At 53.7% G+C, this 14,592-nt stretch overlaps 1 protein-coding gene across 1 annotated transcript; it reads right to left on the minus strand.

The window, feature by feature from the left end:
* Positions 1 to 1,024: 1,024 nt before the first annotated feature.
* MFNG (MFNG O-fucosylpeptide 3-beta-N-acetylglucosaminyltransferase) lies at positions 1,025 to 10,355 on the minus strand (the record flags this gene model as incomplete). Its single annotated transcript, XM_084306041.1, has 8 exons — positions 1,025 to 1,091; positions 1,915 to 2,000; positions 2,435 to 2,600; positions 3,928 to 4,013; positions 4,578 to 4,731; positions 4,826 to 4,928; positions 5,550 to 5,598; positions 10,005 to 10,355. The coding sequence occupies 8 exons, from the start codon at positions 10,353 to 10,355 to the stop codon at positions 1,025 to 1,027; spliced, it is 1,062 nt and encodes a 353-aa protein (XP_084162167.1).
* Positions 10,356 to 14,592: the final 4,237 nt, after the last annotated feature.

A 14,592-nucleotide genomic window follows, 5' to 3' on the forward strand; every position in this document is an offset into this window, starting at 1 on the left:
GAGACGAGGGCTCCCCGTAAATGTGCCAGAGAGCTTGTAACCTATTTGGGCCGGCTCCTTCTCCCTGTTGCGCTCAGCAGGGACAGCAGGAAGGCAAAAAGCAGCTCTTAGCATCTGGAGGAAAGAAATGCAGAGATAAAAAGCTCTTTGCCCTGCTGTTTCCATTCCTTCATGACTTAATTTTTTTCGGTCGGGGCACAGAGAAGATTATAAAGCTGTAACCTCTAATCCGCTCCTGAGCACTCCTTCTCCATCTCTTCCTTTCTCCTCTCTTTCAGCCAGTTCTAATCCTCTGTGTCTCCTCTCTCACAGGTAGGAATTGGAGTCTAATCTCAGACGACAGGTTGGTAATTAGAGCAAAAGATTATCCTGACCCCATATCAGGAAGGTAAAAAGAGAGGAATAATGCAGGGCCATCCAAGATCAAGCCTTCAATGTTCAGTAAAGAAACCATCCTCATCTCTGTCTGTCCTACTGTCTTCCCCATTCTGCATCCTCTCCCTTGTCCTAGCCAAGGGGGATTCCTGATTTCTTGTATTTCCTGCCCGTCTCCCCTCAGCCAGACAGGAACTCTGTTTTTCCAGCACTCATTCAGCACAGAAATGGCCACATTTTCCATTTCTGAAGGGAGGGCAGAGTCAGAGTTTAACTAGGCAGAGACTCGGCCAAGGGGCTGTGGCTGGGAAAAGTGGGAAATGGGGAAAGCACAAGCAGGTACGGAGGAAGGAAGCCTGCTCAGAGAGGCTGGAGCCAACGTATGCTGTCAGCGAACCCCAGCCTGGCACTGGGTACCCTGACCCAGGGCTTTTATGGTCCAGCAAGATGAATCCACAGCAGCCGTGCCCATCTCCACCCAGTCTTTTTTCTGCTTTGGCACTGATCTCTCTTGTCCCATATCACCGGTACTCAGCAAGGACCCAAGACTGCCACAGCAAAGGGGAAGTTGGGAGCGCTGAGCTTCTTCCGTGTCTCACCCCCTACAAGCACAAGGTTGGCAGGACCCACTGTAGCTGGGGCTTGGGCATCACCAGCCAGCAGCCTGCAGGCACCAGGAGGTGTCGGGGTAGAGGTGGCAGTGGAGCGATCGAAACCTGCTGGGGAAAGAGTGAAGGAGGATCAGGAGGCAGTTTTTACTGCAGGGCAAAGCTAGAGAATGGAGGACTTCTCCCTCGTGCCATATCCCACCCACACCAGATGTTGTTCCTGCATTACAGTGCCCTAGGACTGGCTGTTCATCTTATGGTGTCTCGTCTTGGCACAGCGGGGCAGCCAAGCCTCCCTCCAACACCTCAATCCTGCCCTGGACCATGTATCCCAAGCCCATGGATCACCAGCCCCTACTACATGGTTCTTTGGATGGTCTTTTCATTGCCTGGTGGCTTCCTACCCCTGCTATCTCCAGCCACAAACTTCTTACCCATGCTCTGCAAATAGCAGCTTTAGGTTTATTCACTCAAACCAGAGAAAGTAAATCAAAGAACGCTTTTGTTTGCGGTCATCCTGAAGTAAACCTTTTTCTTTTCTCCCTTCAATTTCCTCAGCAAAGCAAAGTAAAATAAAGCACAATTTCCTCTCCTGAGTTTAGAAGAACATTTCAGTTCCTGTCCCAGAGGTAAAAGGTTAGCTTGTTCATTCTCAGTGTGAAATAAATGGTAAAACTTTTGGCTCGGTAACTGTCCAAATAAAATGTTACGATACTTCTTTTCTTTCTGTTCATCCGATAGGGTTTTCAAAGTTTGTAAGTGTTCACAAACATCTTAATGCTGGTGTGCTCCTCACCCGATAAGCCATGCGACTGCAAGGTTTCTGTCCCTCACTCTAGACCTCCCACACCCCATTTAGCTGCCTCCTCTTCCCAGCCTATTGTCCGACAGCTCAAACCACGGAGTGGCCCAGATCACTCATGCCCCGTACCTTGAGGGATCTTCCTGCAGTGAGAAGGGACCACTGAGTTCGATAACGTTGAGCTTGTTCTCAAAGACACCATAGCTGAGTGTGACCTGCAAAGAGGGGTGGGGAGAAAGGAGCAGGGAGGGTGAGGAGGTGAGCTCAGGAGCAAGGAGCTTGCTTTGGGTAACAAAAGCTCGTGTTCTTTTTCCTTCTCTGCTGGCTTGGCCTCTGCCTTCTACCTCTCCTCTCCTTCTGCCCATAATGGTCCATCACTTGAGTCCTTGGCCCTCTCCAAGCCCCCTACACCCCTTGTTATCTCCCCATGCAAGGAGGATGTGGTGTAAAGCCCCCTCCCCCCAAAATCAGCATTTCTCCATGTCCTTTTGCCATGTTCCCCCAGTCCTCCCATCACTCCCTGTACCCGTGTTCCCCACCACTGACCCTGGGCCACTGTGACTGTCACCTGTGCTGCAGGCAACCTCTGCTCCTTATTGCTTCTCCCCTTCCTCGCACACCTCTCTCTTGTTCCGTTTCCCCTGCTCACCTGCTGCGTGAGGCGGGAGGTGGGGATGAGCTGCAGGTTCTCCAGGTGGGAGTGGAAGAGCGCGTTGGGCAGCAGCTGCCCACCAACTTTGCACTCGATGATGTACCCCATGGTGCAGTCATCCGGCAGGCGGATGAGCTCTGAAGTGATCAGGAAGTTCCTGCCGCTGGAAGAGAGCAGAGCTGGGTGGGTTAGGAGAAGGAGGTGGGGAGATACAGGCAACCACTTCACTGAAAACCAGAATAAACCTTGGAACAAGGCAAGAAATCCCCCAGTCCCACCTGTAGATGTAGGAGTGTGTTTGCTCTTCAACCACACCCAGCCATGCAGTCCCACCAAGTATTTGATGCTGTCCCTGATATATATCCTCAGCGAGCTGATTCAGAGAGCTTGCAGAGGCTGTGCCGAGTTAGTTCTCCAGCTGTTTGGTGAGCTGCACTGAGTCATTCAGGGGTCAGACAAGCCAGCACAAGAGAAATGGCAGGACTGCATGGACAGGACCAGGAGGAAGAGGGAACGGGACAATCTTTCAGCTGAAATGAGCCGCTCATTGGCTTCACCCTATTGCAGCACCACAGACTTGCTTTGATGACAGGGTAAACCTCGCTTCAGGGCTCTTGTAACTGGAAGCAGCCACATGACACAAAGCGCCGTCTACTCTAACACACCCCTCAGCTAGTTCAAATGGGTTTAAAGCCTTTTAACACAGTAGTGGCAGCCTTTATGACAGATTAGGTGTTTTCTGTCCATGCCACTTTAATTTTACCCTGGATCACAGACCATTTTCCTGTCTGGGTCTAGCACAGCACATGTATCATGGCCTTCAGCTAAACCAGCAAAAACAGGACCACCTGGTGTACATCAGATCTGTCTTTCTGGCTATGCAAAGATCTGGTTAAGGCTGGCACAGATGTTTCCTGTTGATATATGCACATATAGCCTGTTACACAACCTAGGGCATCCTGGAAAACATCTTCTTGTAGGCTGGGCTAACACAAGACCCCGGGACCTGTTCTCTGTGCATCAAGATGAGGAAATGACAGTGGCCACTGTAAGAGGGTTTGGGGTGTGGAAACGGAAAATTAGTTCAGGAGGGAGGCAGAGGAGATTGGAAAGAGGAAGAGCGAGGGGAGATACACAGACAGGGAAAACACTTAGGAAAAGAATCAGAAGAAACTGAAATAAAAGGGAAGGAGGGTGGGGGAATAACCAAGAGCTGAAAGGAGTTGGGGAGGAGGGAGTGCGTCATCCTATGATCACGTCTGCTGACGTGCCTGCTGTTGTCTCTTTTTAATCAGGTGGGAGACCCACCCACTACATCCTTCCTCCAGTCCCACATGCTTACAGATTTGAAGCGTGTGGCACTCTGCACCCTTGCAAACATCCTTGCAAGCATCACAGACACAAATCCAGATTTGACGCTGCCAGGAATCACTGTGTGTCTGTGTTCCTAATCCCCAAAGGCTCATATACCCACCGGCTACACGGCTCACCTGGCCCAAGGCATCATCTTCCTTGCCAGCTTGTGGCTGATGCAGAACCCGGCCCCTCCTGTGGCAAACCAGAAGTGCACGGATTTCTGGAGAGAAACGGCAGAACAAATCAATGGCAGAGGCTCAGAGGAACATCATGCTCCTGGAGATGGGAATGCTGGAAACCCAGCTTTGACACAGAGATAAACAGAGCCCTATTGTCACCCCAAAACTGCTGCCCAGAGGGACGTGGTAGTAGTACAGCACCAATTTTGATCTCACATGGCTGGGAAGCCAGGATGAGCAAGGCTGCTCTCATGGCACTCTGAGCTCAAAGAGAAAAATGAGCAAGCAGAGGCGGAGAGACCACTGGCCAAATCACATCGTGCATGCTAAGGAAGGCTAGCTGGAAATCCAGGCTGAGTTCTGCCAGCCTGATAGAGCAGGGCTGATCCATCCCAAGGCAGGCTGATCTCCTTGCAGGTGGGCACCCAACGCAGCAGCAGCACCATGAGACATCACTTTCCCTTCCTCTAGGTAGACTGGAGTGAGTCAATGCATGTTACTGCGTTCAGACAGGACCGGCGTGCTCTCAGCTGATGTCTCTTGCTCTTGGGACCTTTCTCTCATCAGGGTCCAGCTGATGAGCCACAGTATTAAATAAAACATACCGTCTGGTTGTTGGGCAGCGTTTCGGAGGCCCGGATGGGTCGGTTCAGGCTGGGTTTCCCCAGGTAGACTTCCCGCGTCGGGGAGTAGGAGGACAGCAGCTGCAGGAGGGCCTGAGGGTTCAGATAGTTGTCGTCATCCAAATGGCAGAACCAGCTGGAGGGAGACGGGAGCGAAGACACAAGAGGATGGCAGTAAGGAGGTGCCGGCAGCCCCGTGGGGTTTCCCTCAGGCAGCAGCCCCAGCTCACCTCCGGCCACTGGCCAGGAACGCGTCAAACTCTGCGGCCATCTTGCAGGAGAGGGCCGGGTGGCTGTGCTCGGTGGAGCAGTTGGTGAACACCACATGGTCACCTGCGGGGAAAAAAAAAAAGGCTGGGGCTCAGGGCTGGCCCACATGGCCACGGAGAGGACCTCTGGGCAGGAGGGAAGAGGTTTGCTCACGCCCAGCTTCCTCTTACCCCCCCTGATCCAAGCCTGCCATGATGTGGGCATCTCCCACCTGCTTGCCTCTTCCCCCATCAACCCCAAGCAGTTCACTACACACAACCCTTCTCTGAGCTCTAACCCAAACCATTTTGTGATTCTTATAGCTAGACTCCACCCCACAAATGGTACAATAAGACAAGAGCTTAGTCATCAGCTCAGCACTCTACTTTCCCCTTGCCACCACTGCACCTCGCAGAGAGCAGCTCCCTTATCACCACCTCACTGTGTCCCACAGCCACAGAAGTCCCATCCTTCCCCCGACCTAGGAAAAGAAGCCAGAAGAAAGCAAAGCATCTTGCCCAAGGCTAGGTCCCCTGCTAGCTGCACTTCCACCCTGCCCATGGCCAGACAAGGTACAGGGTGAGGTTTTCTCCCTGGGTGCTTGTGCTGCATGCCTGGAGCCAGCCGTCTGGCCAGCCAAAGGCCACGCAAGCTTAGAAACTGAAGGCAAGAAGAGTGAGGTGGTGATGTGGGAAAGGTGGTTACCCATTCTCCTCTTCAGGGCATCGTCTTCTTCATCGGTGAAGACGTACGTCTGGGGAGATGAGAAAACGAGGTTACTGCCAGGCCTGGAGCTGGTGCTGCTCCTGGCCACCCACCCCAAGGCAGGCCTTGCTGCCATGCTCCCATGCCAGGCACCAGGCAGCAGAGGAACAGAGGGACAGGAGCTGCCTCACTGCTCCCCCTTCCCAATTAAACCTCTCCAAACCCTCAAAGGAGATGCACACAGACCCCAACACTGCATGTCTTGCCCTGCTGTTGCTTTGTGCTGCTTCCTCCCCATGCACAGGATGGGCTTTGCAGGGGCTGCTCATTGCCCTGAGCAGGATCAGCGCTTCCTTTGCCACCCAACATCCCCCCGCCAGCACCTTCCCTGCTCGTGTTGCTTTATTTTTCCCCCTGAAGCCTTGGGAAGAGGGACAAGAGGACCTGCAACACCAAGCAAGGGGTTGAGGGAGGCCTGGCTTTGGTGTCAGTTGCAGAAAAAATGCATGCATTGTGGTTGAACGATGCTCGAGTTGAAAGGAGAACATCTGTTTGTGTGATAAGTGTGCACAGCCCCCTGCTGCTTGCCTGCCTCCTCCTCCTCTTCCTCCACCCCCAGGCTCTCTAATCCCCCTCTCTGCCATTATGTGGCATGTCACCCCCTCCTCAGGGCCAGCCAGGGATCAGGGCTCAGGGAGAAAAGCTTTCCTCAGGCAGAAAATGAGCTTTCATGAAATTAAAAAGGAGGCACACGCCTTAAACAGTCTCTCCACCAGCTGCCTGCAGGCTGGTTAAACAGCACCTGGGCAGGGACAAAAGGCACAAGGCAGATGGACACCAGCTCGTAGGAGCTGTCATTGCTCTGATGAGCTGAGTTTCTTTCCCTCTACATCTCCCTGCATCCCATGCATTTGGGTTGGGTGATGTGCCCCCACCAGCGAGGTGTGGGAAGAGAAATGATCTAAACATGCAAGGAAGGCAGTGAAGGACCCTCGGAGATCACCCAGCCGAGCAGAGATGGCAGGATGGGCTCACAGTCTCAAATGTCTGAGCTGCAGTGACTCGGTGAATTCCCCTCCCACAGCTGATTGCAATAACTGACCGTGCACACAGTCCTACCTGACCCCAGTGACAGACCCGCTTGGTTTAAGAAATTTCCAAGGTAATCAGAGGACAGGAAGCAATTAGCAAAGTCTCAAGTGAAGGAGTTGCACTAGGTCAGGCAACTGTACCCTAAGGTTCAGGCACAGCAGGCATTCACAGTGACACGGGATTTCCCTTGCCAGCACATTTAAAGGCAGAAATTTCCACCATGACAAATAATTCATCTTAAGAAAACAGTTCCGAAACCCTTGAAACTTCCTGATGTTTTCAAAAAACAGAAATATTGTTGCTAGAAATGACTTGCTTACAGGTATAAAACCATCCAGAAATCATGTGCCTAACCAACGTCATGTCTGACTGACTTAAAATGGGGATGTGTACCTTCTTCTAGGTTTTCTATTTGTGAAAACACCCCAAGGCTCCCACTTTCCTCTTGATGCGAGGTGGAGAATGCTGTTTTACAGACACCTGATATGCTCCTGCAGGAACCCAAGGCTGAAGGAGCATCATCACCATGGGAAACATCAAACCCTCCAACAGAACTGGAAGAAAGAGGCTACAAGTGTGGATGCTGGGTTGGAGAGAAGCAGCCCCTCTACCATATCCACCCTCCTGTGCTCCACCAGACCATCTATGGGGCCGTGCAGGAGCAGAGAAGGTGGCTGGGTGGGAAAGGGTGTCTGATGGACAGAGGTGTTAGCAGTGATACAGAGGTGCTGGTGCCAAGGGGCTTGGACTGGCAGCTCTCCATGAATGTAGGTGCCCACGTCATGGATAAACGCTAGATTTTGAGGTTTCCTCAGCCCAAAATTTAGAAACAAAGAAATAAAAACTAGAAAAAGGGAATACACATGTGGAACCTGACAGTCCAGGGTCACATTAATCTCCGAGGCTATCCCTTTTCCAGGAAGAAACGGCCTCCAAAATGCAAATGCATCAACAGGGTTAATGGTGTGTCTGGGCAGAGAAGAGATTCAAAATCTACACTGCGTTCACAACACTGAAAATGTGAAAAACTTTTGAGGATGGGTCACTCAAAGTTTTCATTTCTATCAGCTGGATGTTTGGCTTGCTGTAAGGAGGGGAGGTTGCTAGAATTCATTTGTGTTACTGAACGAAATGCCATTTCAGACCTGAAATCGAGACTTATTTTCATCCAAACCACGGGGGCTAAGAGTTCCAGCCACTTCAAGATGCTGTCCAGCCTTAACAGCCATCAAAACTGACACTTCTGCTTAGATGAAGCCTTTTCTCAGTAATGGGCTTGAAATGATTTCTACAGCAAGTTCCAGCGAAAAGTTTGCACTGGATTAGTTCTCAAGAGAGAGATCGTGATCTGGCTCCTGGAAGAGCACCCACCCTGTACTTCCCTTTCCCCACCTCCCACCAGCTGAACATCTTCTGCTTAAACAGTGCAATTTCAAGGGAAATCCTCTCTCTCTCATTATACCCGAACAGAGTCCAACACAGAAGACTTTTAATTTGGCTCCTGTGCAATCTCTCCTAATCATAAAAGGCCACAGCTGGTCCTGCCTCCTGGCGCAGTCACCTAAGCCTGGCCTTTGAGGTCTGGGTTACTTCCTTCGGGAGGACACCGTGCAGGTAACCAGCTCTGAAGCCAGGCTTGGCATCAGGAGCACAGCCAGCTGCCAAAATTTCCCCACTGGCTACCTGCAGAGAGGGACGCGCTGAATCAGTCTCCAGCGATGAGTTAGAGCCAGCGAGAGAGCAAGGTGGCAGGTCAGCCCTAGAAGACAGTTCCTGCACATCGGTGCTTCTAAGACCTGGGTTTTAAAGCCTATAAAAATTCATTAGTAGGAGCTCTAGCAACCTGTCCATGGCCACATGACAATTAAATAACCTGTGCAAACTGAGAGCTCTCTCTCTCTCTTTTTTTCTTCCTGCTAAGCAAGGGTTTCTATGTTGTCAATTTTTCAGAACTAACCCTTTCCCCTACCTCCAGGTACAACCCAATAGTTTTTTTATTTGTTTGTTTGCTTGCTTGCTTTTTAAATAAAGGGAAAAAAAAAAAAAAACTTTTAGCTTTCATGTATTTCTCTTTGCCTCGCTCCCCCTCTCCTGCCCTTAAGCCCAGTTAGTAAAAAAACAGAAGAAACAAACGGAAAATTTGGGGTGAGGCGGGGAGGGGAAGCAGACAGGAGGGAAGGAAAGCCCTGAGCTTCCAACAGCATCTGATAGCAATGGAAAAGCACTTTAAAAATGACTGACCCTCCCATTCAACCCCTCGCTTCCCATTCTCCTGTTCAGTTCGTGGAGCATTTCCTACTGGGCTGGCAGCAGCACAGAAAATTCACCACCTCATCCCAGGCTGGGACTTCATTTGTCTGTCAAAAAGAGACGGCCAGGTGAACATGGGGGAGCTGCCGTCTGATTCCTGCCATCTGCAGGACGGCCAGACGTCTGTCTGTTGATCACACGAGGAGGGCAAGGTCAGGGGCTCCTTGCAAACCTGCTCCAAAAGCCTTTTTGGTGGTCTTTGATGCCGGCGTGGGCACATGGCGTGGTTTGGCTTCTCCAAAGAGCTGTTGGGCTGAGGGCAGGAATGGGTGGGTGGGGAGGAGAAGTGCGTCTGGAGGAGGAAGCAGGGTATTTCAGATGCTAAGATGGACGCGCAGACAGGAGAGGAAGTGTGCCCGAAATAGGACACGGCTTCCTGTGACAACCGCAGCAGACCAGACGGTTGCAGCACCAGAAAGTGGAAAACCACCCTTACCCAGAAAACCCTGCCTTGCTTCGAGCGCTCTCCTACCCAAAAACCTCCACCCCCGTCTGCCTTCTTTGCTGAGGCCTGAATTCACCTTGTTAAACCAGGGGGAGCCTCAGCGCCAAGCCTCGCAAACCCATGGCACGAGGAGGCAGAAGGCCACCATTTCAGACGGCTCCTGGAAGACCTGCGCTCCCCCTCTGGTGCGGCTGGGGCCGTCTGCGGTGTCAGTGGTTAAAGAAAATGAAAGCAAATCCCCGACACCTCAAGCCAAAAGAGTCAGGATTAGGTTAGGGGATGGCGACGCTTGCTGAGAGCGCTCGTCCTCACAGCCTGCATGTGAAGAGCCCACTCTTCAACCTCTCTGACCACCACAATCTGGCCACCAGTGGAAGCTCTTCAGCTTCTCTGGCCACCCTCCCCATCAACCAGGTACCAAAGCAACATTTTGCTGGGTAGCACCCACCATTCGGTATGAACACAGGGGAGAGTTAGGGAAAACGAGGCAAAGGGTGGGACCACAGTGCCCGATTTCCCCTTCCATTGGCTTTGTCCCTCCCTACGGACACCCCGTCCCCAATCACACCGCCACGCACCCCCTCTGCAGCCCAAATCCACACGCTCACCTGCTCTCTTGCCCGGGTTATCCACGTGTCCAGGAGCAGCTCCATCCTGCTCTGGTGAAATCTCTTGGTGGTCTTCACCGCTATGAAGACGTCTCCAAGGGTCAGGCTTCCTTGGGTCCTGTATTCCTCCGGAGGCTGGATCTGCAGGTTCTGCCCCCTGCCTCCACCTCTCACGGCATCTTCTGAACTTTTTTGTGTCCATCGCTCCGGGTTCTCCAGCATCCCGTCTCTGAGCCCCGGGGATGTTTCTCCAGATGTTTCCTGAGCCCCACGGTGCCGTACGGAGAGGAGGGCCACGCTGACCAGGAAAACTGCTGCTCCAGACAGACCACGGAGGAGCCGGCGGCCCATGGCTGACGTACCTCCACCAGAACCTGCCCACGCTTCTCTAAACCTTCTGCAGGGCAGGATGAGCCGAGAGCGAGGAACAAATAGGCTGAGGCCAAGGACTGGGGTGGGTGAAGATCCGAAATCCAAAGCGACAGCAGTCCCCGAGGAGAGAGATGAAGCGAGGGGAATTTCCACAGACTGAGGGGGGCTTGATCACCCAGCGAGGCAGGGACGTGTGGCAGGAAAACACTCCGGGGCGACTGGCGGGTGGCTGGTACAGCTCGCCAGGAGGAAAGCGAGCATCCCTGCTCCTGGTGGAGAAGACGAGGGTCCTGGGCTGGGGGTGGAGAGGGTGCCAGAGGAGATCAGAGCCATCGAGGGGGAGCCCGGACCGAAGACATCAGTTCCCCAGAAGACCCCAGCCTGCGCACCCAAGCCAGGGGCTCCGTGGCGGACGCATGGGGCCGGAGCAGGGCTGTGGGAAGGAGCTGGGTGCCATGCGAGCAGCTGGTCTGTCTGTCCGTCCACCTGCTCCCTCAGTGCAGCTCAGTCTTGCTCCCTGCCAGCCCCGGTCCCGCCTCCGGGCATGGGGCGGAGCACCAGCCCCGGGGGAGGAAGAGGATGGAGGGTGGAGGATGAAGGGGGGCAGCCCCCAGCCTGATAGCGAGGTTTGCTTCGCCTCACCCGCTGTGCCAAGACCCCAGGCTGGGCCCTCTTGCAGGTGGCGAGCAGCTGATGTGGGGGAACAAACCTGTTGCTGTGAAAGCCCAGCTCCCCGAGGGGCTCCCAGTCCTATTTGGGGGGCCCCAAGCCCTGTTTAATGTTACGGGAAGAGGGAAGGGGGAACAGGTGCAGGTTTAGGTGAGCTGTTGTTGGGAAGAAACATGTTTTTGCACAAAGTCCTCCTGCTCCAGAGTTTTCACCACTCTGAATCGCTGCCTTTTTACCCCACACTGCCTCCCAAAACAGGACTCTGGGTCTCCTGCTACCCCCATACACCCTCTAAAAAGAACCCCGGACAAGTCCTGTAGGAAACTGGCACATCCAGCTCCTTCCCCATCTGTCCCATGGGGGTATGGAGAGGCAACCAGGATGGGGGGGCTGGTGCCTGCACCCCCACCCCAGCTTCGGAGGCGTGGGGACAGCAGGAGGACAGTGCTCTACATAAGCTGCTGAAATCAGGGCGCCTCCTGAGGGAGCTGCAAGCTGTGGGCATAGCCAAAAAATAAAAATAAAAGGGAATAAGATGAGGGGGGCACGGCTCGCAGGGTGTGCTGTGTGACAAAGCCTCCCCCCAGCCATGCACATGCCAGATCATGGGATCCTATAATATAGGGACAGGGCGGGGATCAGGGTTCCTCTGTTCCACACTCCCACCATGTGGCGGGGACACAGGGAAGACCTCCCCACCTTACCAAAACCCAGTTTCCCCAGGCCTTGTACATACACTTCGATCCCAGCCCTGTCCCTGGTTCCAGCCTTTTCTTTTGTAAGGCAGAAATCACCGAATCTGCTTCTATCCCCTCTTCTCATGTGTTTCTCCTATTCTATAAGCCCCCTGGACTTCTCCTGGAGCAAGAACATCTTCAGAGCATCTCCCATACCCCTTCAGAGGGTCCCTGCAGGCTTTATTTTTAGACACATTTGACTGCTGAGGCTTTCTTACACCTATTTGGGGCAGGGGGTTGTCATTCACCTTCAGGCTTCAATTTACCACAGGGACATGAAGCTGGCACGACCGAACCGCTGCCACCCCACCAAATACTGGGGTTGCTCCCGTGGCTAGCCATTGCTCCAGAGCCAGAAATGACCCTCTCTGAGGATTTTGGCCACCCAGATGAAGCTCCAGGCAGCTTCCATGGCTCCTAAACATCCTGCAGCACCTCCCATCCCTGCCCCAGGTCTTCTGCAAGAGAAAGGGGGACACAGGTAGAAGAACCCCAAAAGAGCCTTTTGGGGGCTGCAAGGCTGACCCCAAATCAACCTTGGTGGTTTTGGGCAGCAGAGCAGGTCAGACCTGACCACATACAAACCAAAACACTCCTAAAACTAGAGGTGACCCCATGCTGCTGCAGCTCCCTGGGGACAGCGTGGAGAGGGCTGGTGACCTCCCTCGGGGACACACCTGCCACTAGGCCTCTGCCCTCCCCAGAGGGAGAAAATTTGCTCTCGGTGACTTTACAAGGGGGTTGTACAAGGCTCTTACAGCTGGTAATTGATGCCCGGGGCTGCTAATTGCATTCTGCCCGTTTACCTAACCCGTGACTCATTCCTCAGAGCATGCAGCTGCCCCCCCCCCCCGGGGACAAAAATGAGGTGGGCTGGGGTGTGCAGGGCAGGGGGGCGTAATGTTTGCCTTGGAGCCCTCTGCCCTGTTTCTCACCCGTGTCCAGGACTAGTTGGAGCTGGATTTTGAAAGCCTCGGGGGAGACGAGCCGGATAAAAAGAGGACCTGAAGAAGGCTGGGAGCAGGCAAGGCAGTGCCGCCTAGCGCTCGGAGAGCCAGACAGTGCCAACCTGCCTCCCAACACCACCTTTCTGTGCCTCAGTTTCCCTCCTGGCACCAACACCGATGGCCCAGCAAGGTGTGTGGAAAGGTCTGGTTTATTTTTTGGGGGGTAGCAGCTACCCAAAGTGGGGGGGCTTGCTCTTAATCCCCTCCCAACCCTTTATGGCCAGGGTCATAAGGCTGGTGGTGGCTCCAGTGCCAGCAGGGGTAGGAGAAGCTGTCAAGCTCTGAATCAGTGTCTCCCGGGGAGTGTTTCCCCTGGGTACTCGAGCACTACTTTTTCCATGCTAAGATGCAGGCTCCAGCCTCCTTCCCCTGCAATCCCATTGCCTGGGTGGAGGGGGGGCTCGCTTTGGGACCTGCCTTCTCATCAGCTCAACAAGAGCACCGCTTTGTTTGCCTGCAGGGCACCCACCCTCCCCAGGCAGCTGTGCTGGGATGCTTCCACTCAGGAGCTCTCAGCTGGAGGGAGCTCTGTTACACCCGTCCCCTCCATCGCTGCATTGCTCCAGGGCAGATCTGGGACTTTGCTCTACATTTCAGTGACTGCAGGTTAAAGTCTTTTCTTTTTCCTTTCCTTCCCCCCCCCCACCTTCCCTCTCGTCCTCGTAAAAGACACAGGCAACTGGTTTAGAGCCTGAAATAACACCTCACAGGGGACCCCTGAAGTTAATCTTTGCTTGGAGCTTCAGAAGTGCATGGCAGTAGCAGTCCCCTAATTGCAGGGGTGAGGAGGACGCAGGAGACCTCAGCCTTTGGATACTGGTGGCCCATCTTCTCCCATTGACCTACCCCATTGAGTCCTCCACTGCCACAGCCCCCATTTTCCTTTGCATCTTCCAGGAAAGATCATCTACCCCCCCGAACACTTGTCCCCCAGGAGGACAAGTAGCTGCCTTGTTGCTTCATGATAACTGGGGTATGGAGGGATATGAAGCTCGAGGAACCTTGGCCAGGTCATCAAGGGAGCTTTTCCCCAGCTTTCCCAGCATGACCTGCCTACCATCAGCACTGCAGAGAAGGAAGGGGCTGAAAAACAGAGGGCAAGTAGAAACGGGAGGGAATTTGATCTGTGGCATGCTCAGCCTGTCCTCTCCCAACACACCTCTTGCTGCCCTGCAGATGGCCCCCAGCTAAAGGAGGAGAGAAACACCCCCGTGCATCACCCGACCGTCCCCATTAACACACGAGTCCACAGCCTGCCACCCGTCACCGTTATGAATGGCATTTAATTCTCCTTTACACGCGGGTTGCCAGTGAAACGGCCCATTAATAATTTACAAGCCATAAAAAGTACAGCTCCCATAAAACGAGGGTTGGTTGCGTCTTAGTGTCAGTGCGGCCGTGCCTCCTGCTCCGCGGGGCAGGAGGTGAGGTAGAGGAGGACCCGGAGCACACGGTGCCACGGGGCAGGGAAGGCGGAGGTGATGGGCAAAGGGTTTCAATGCATACGTGTGAGAGAGATGCTCCTGCACGGCCTGATCTCACACGGTTCCCCCATGCTCCCCATCTGACCACGTACCAGAGCCCAGGGGCCAAGGTGATGGGGAACAGCCCAGGAGGCATCCAGAGGAAAGGTGGAAGGAAGACTTCTCTCCAGTAAAACATGGAAAGCTCAGGCTGGTGGGTCAACACGTGTTGTGCCCCCAACTCTTCATGTCCTCAAGGGGCCCCACAAGGCCACCTGGTGCCTTTGCTGCAGCGGAAGGTGGACACGCTACCTGGAGGAGCCCGAGGACAGCTCTTGGG

Source organism: Netta rufina (assembly GCF_964035555.1).
Source record: "Netta rufina genome assembly, chromosome: 1".
NCBI classification, from domain to species: Eukaryota; Metazoa; Chordata; class Aves; order Anseriformes; family Anatidae; genus Netta; species Netta rufina.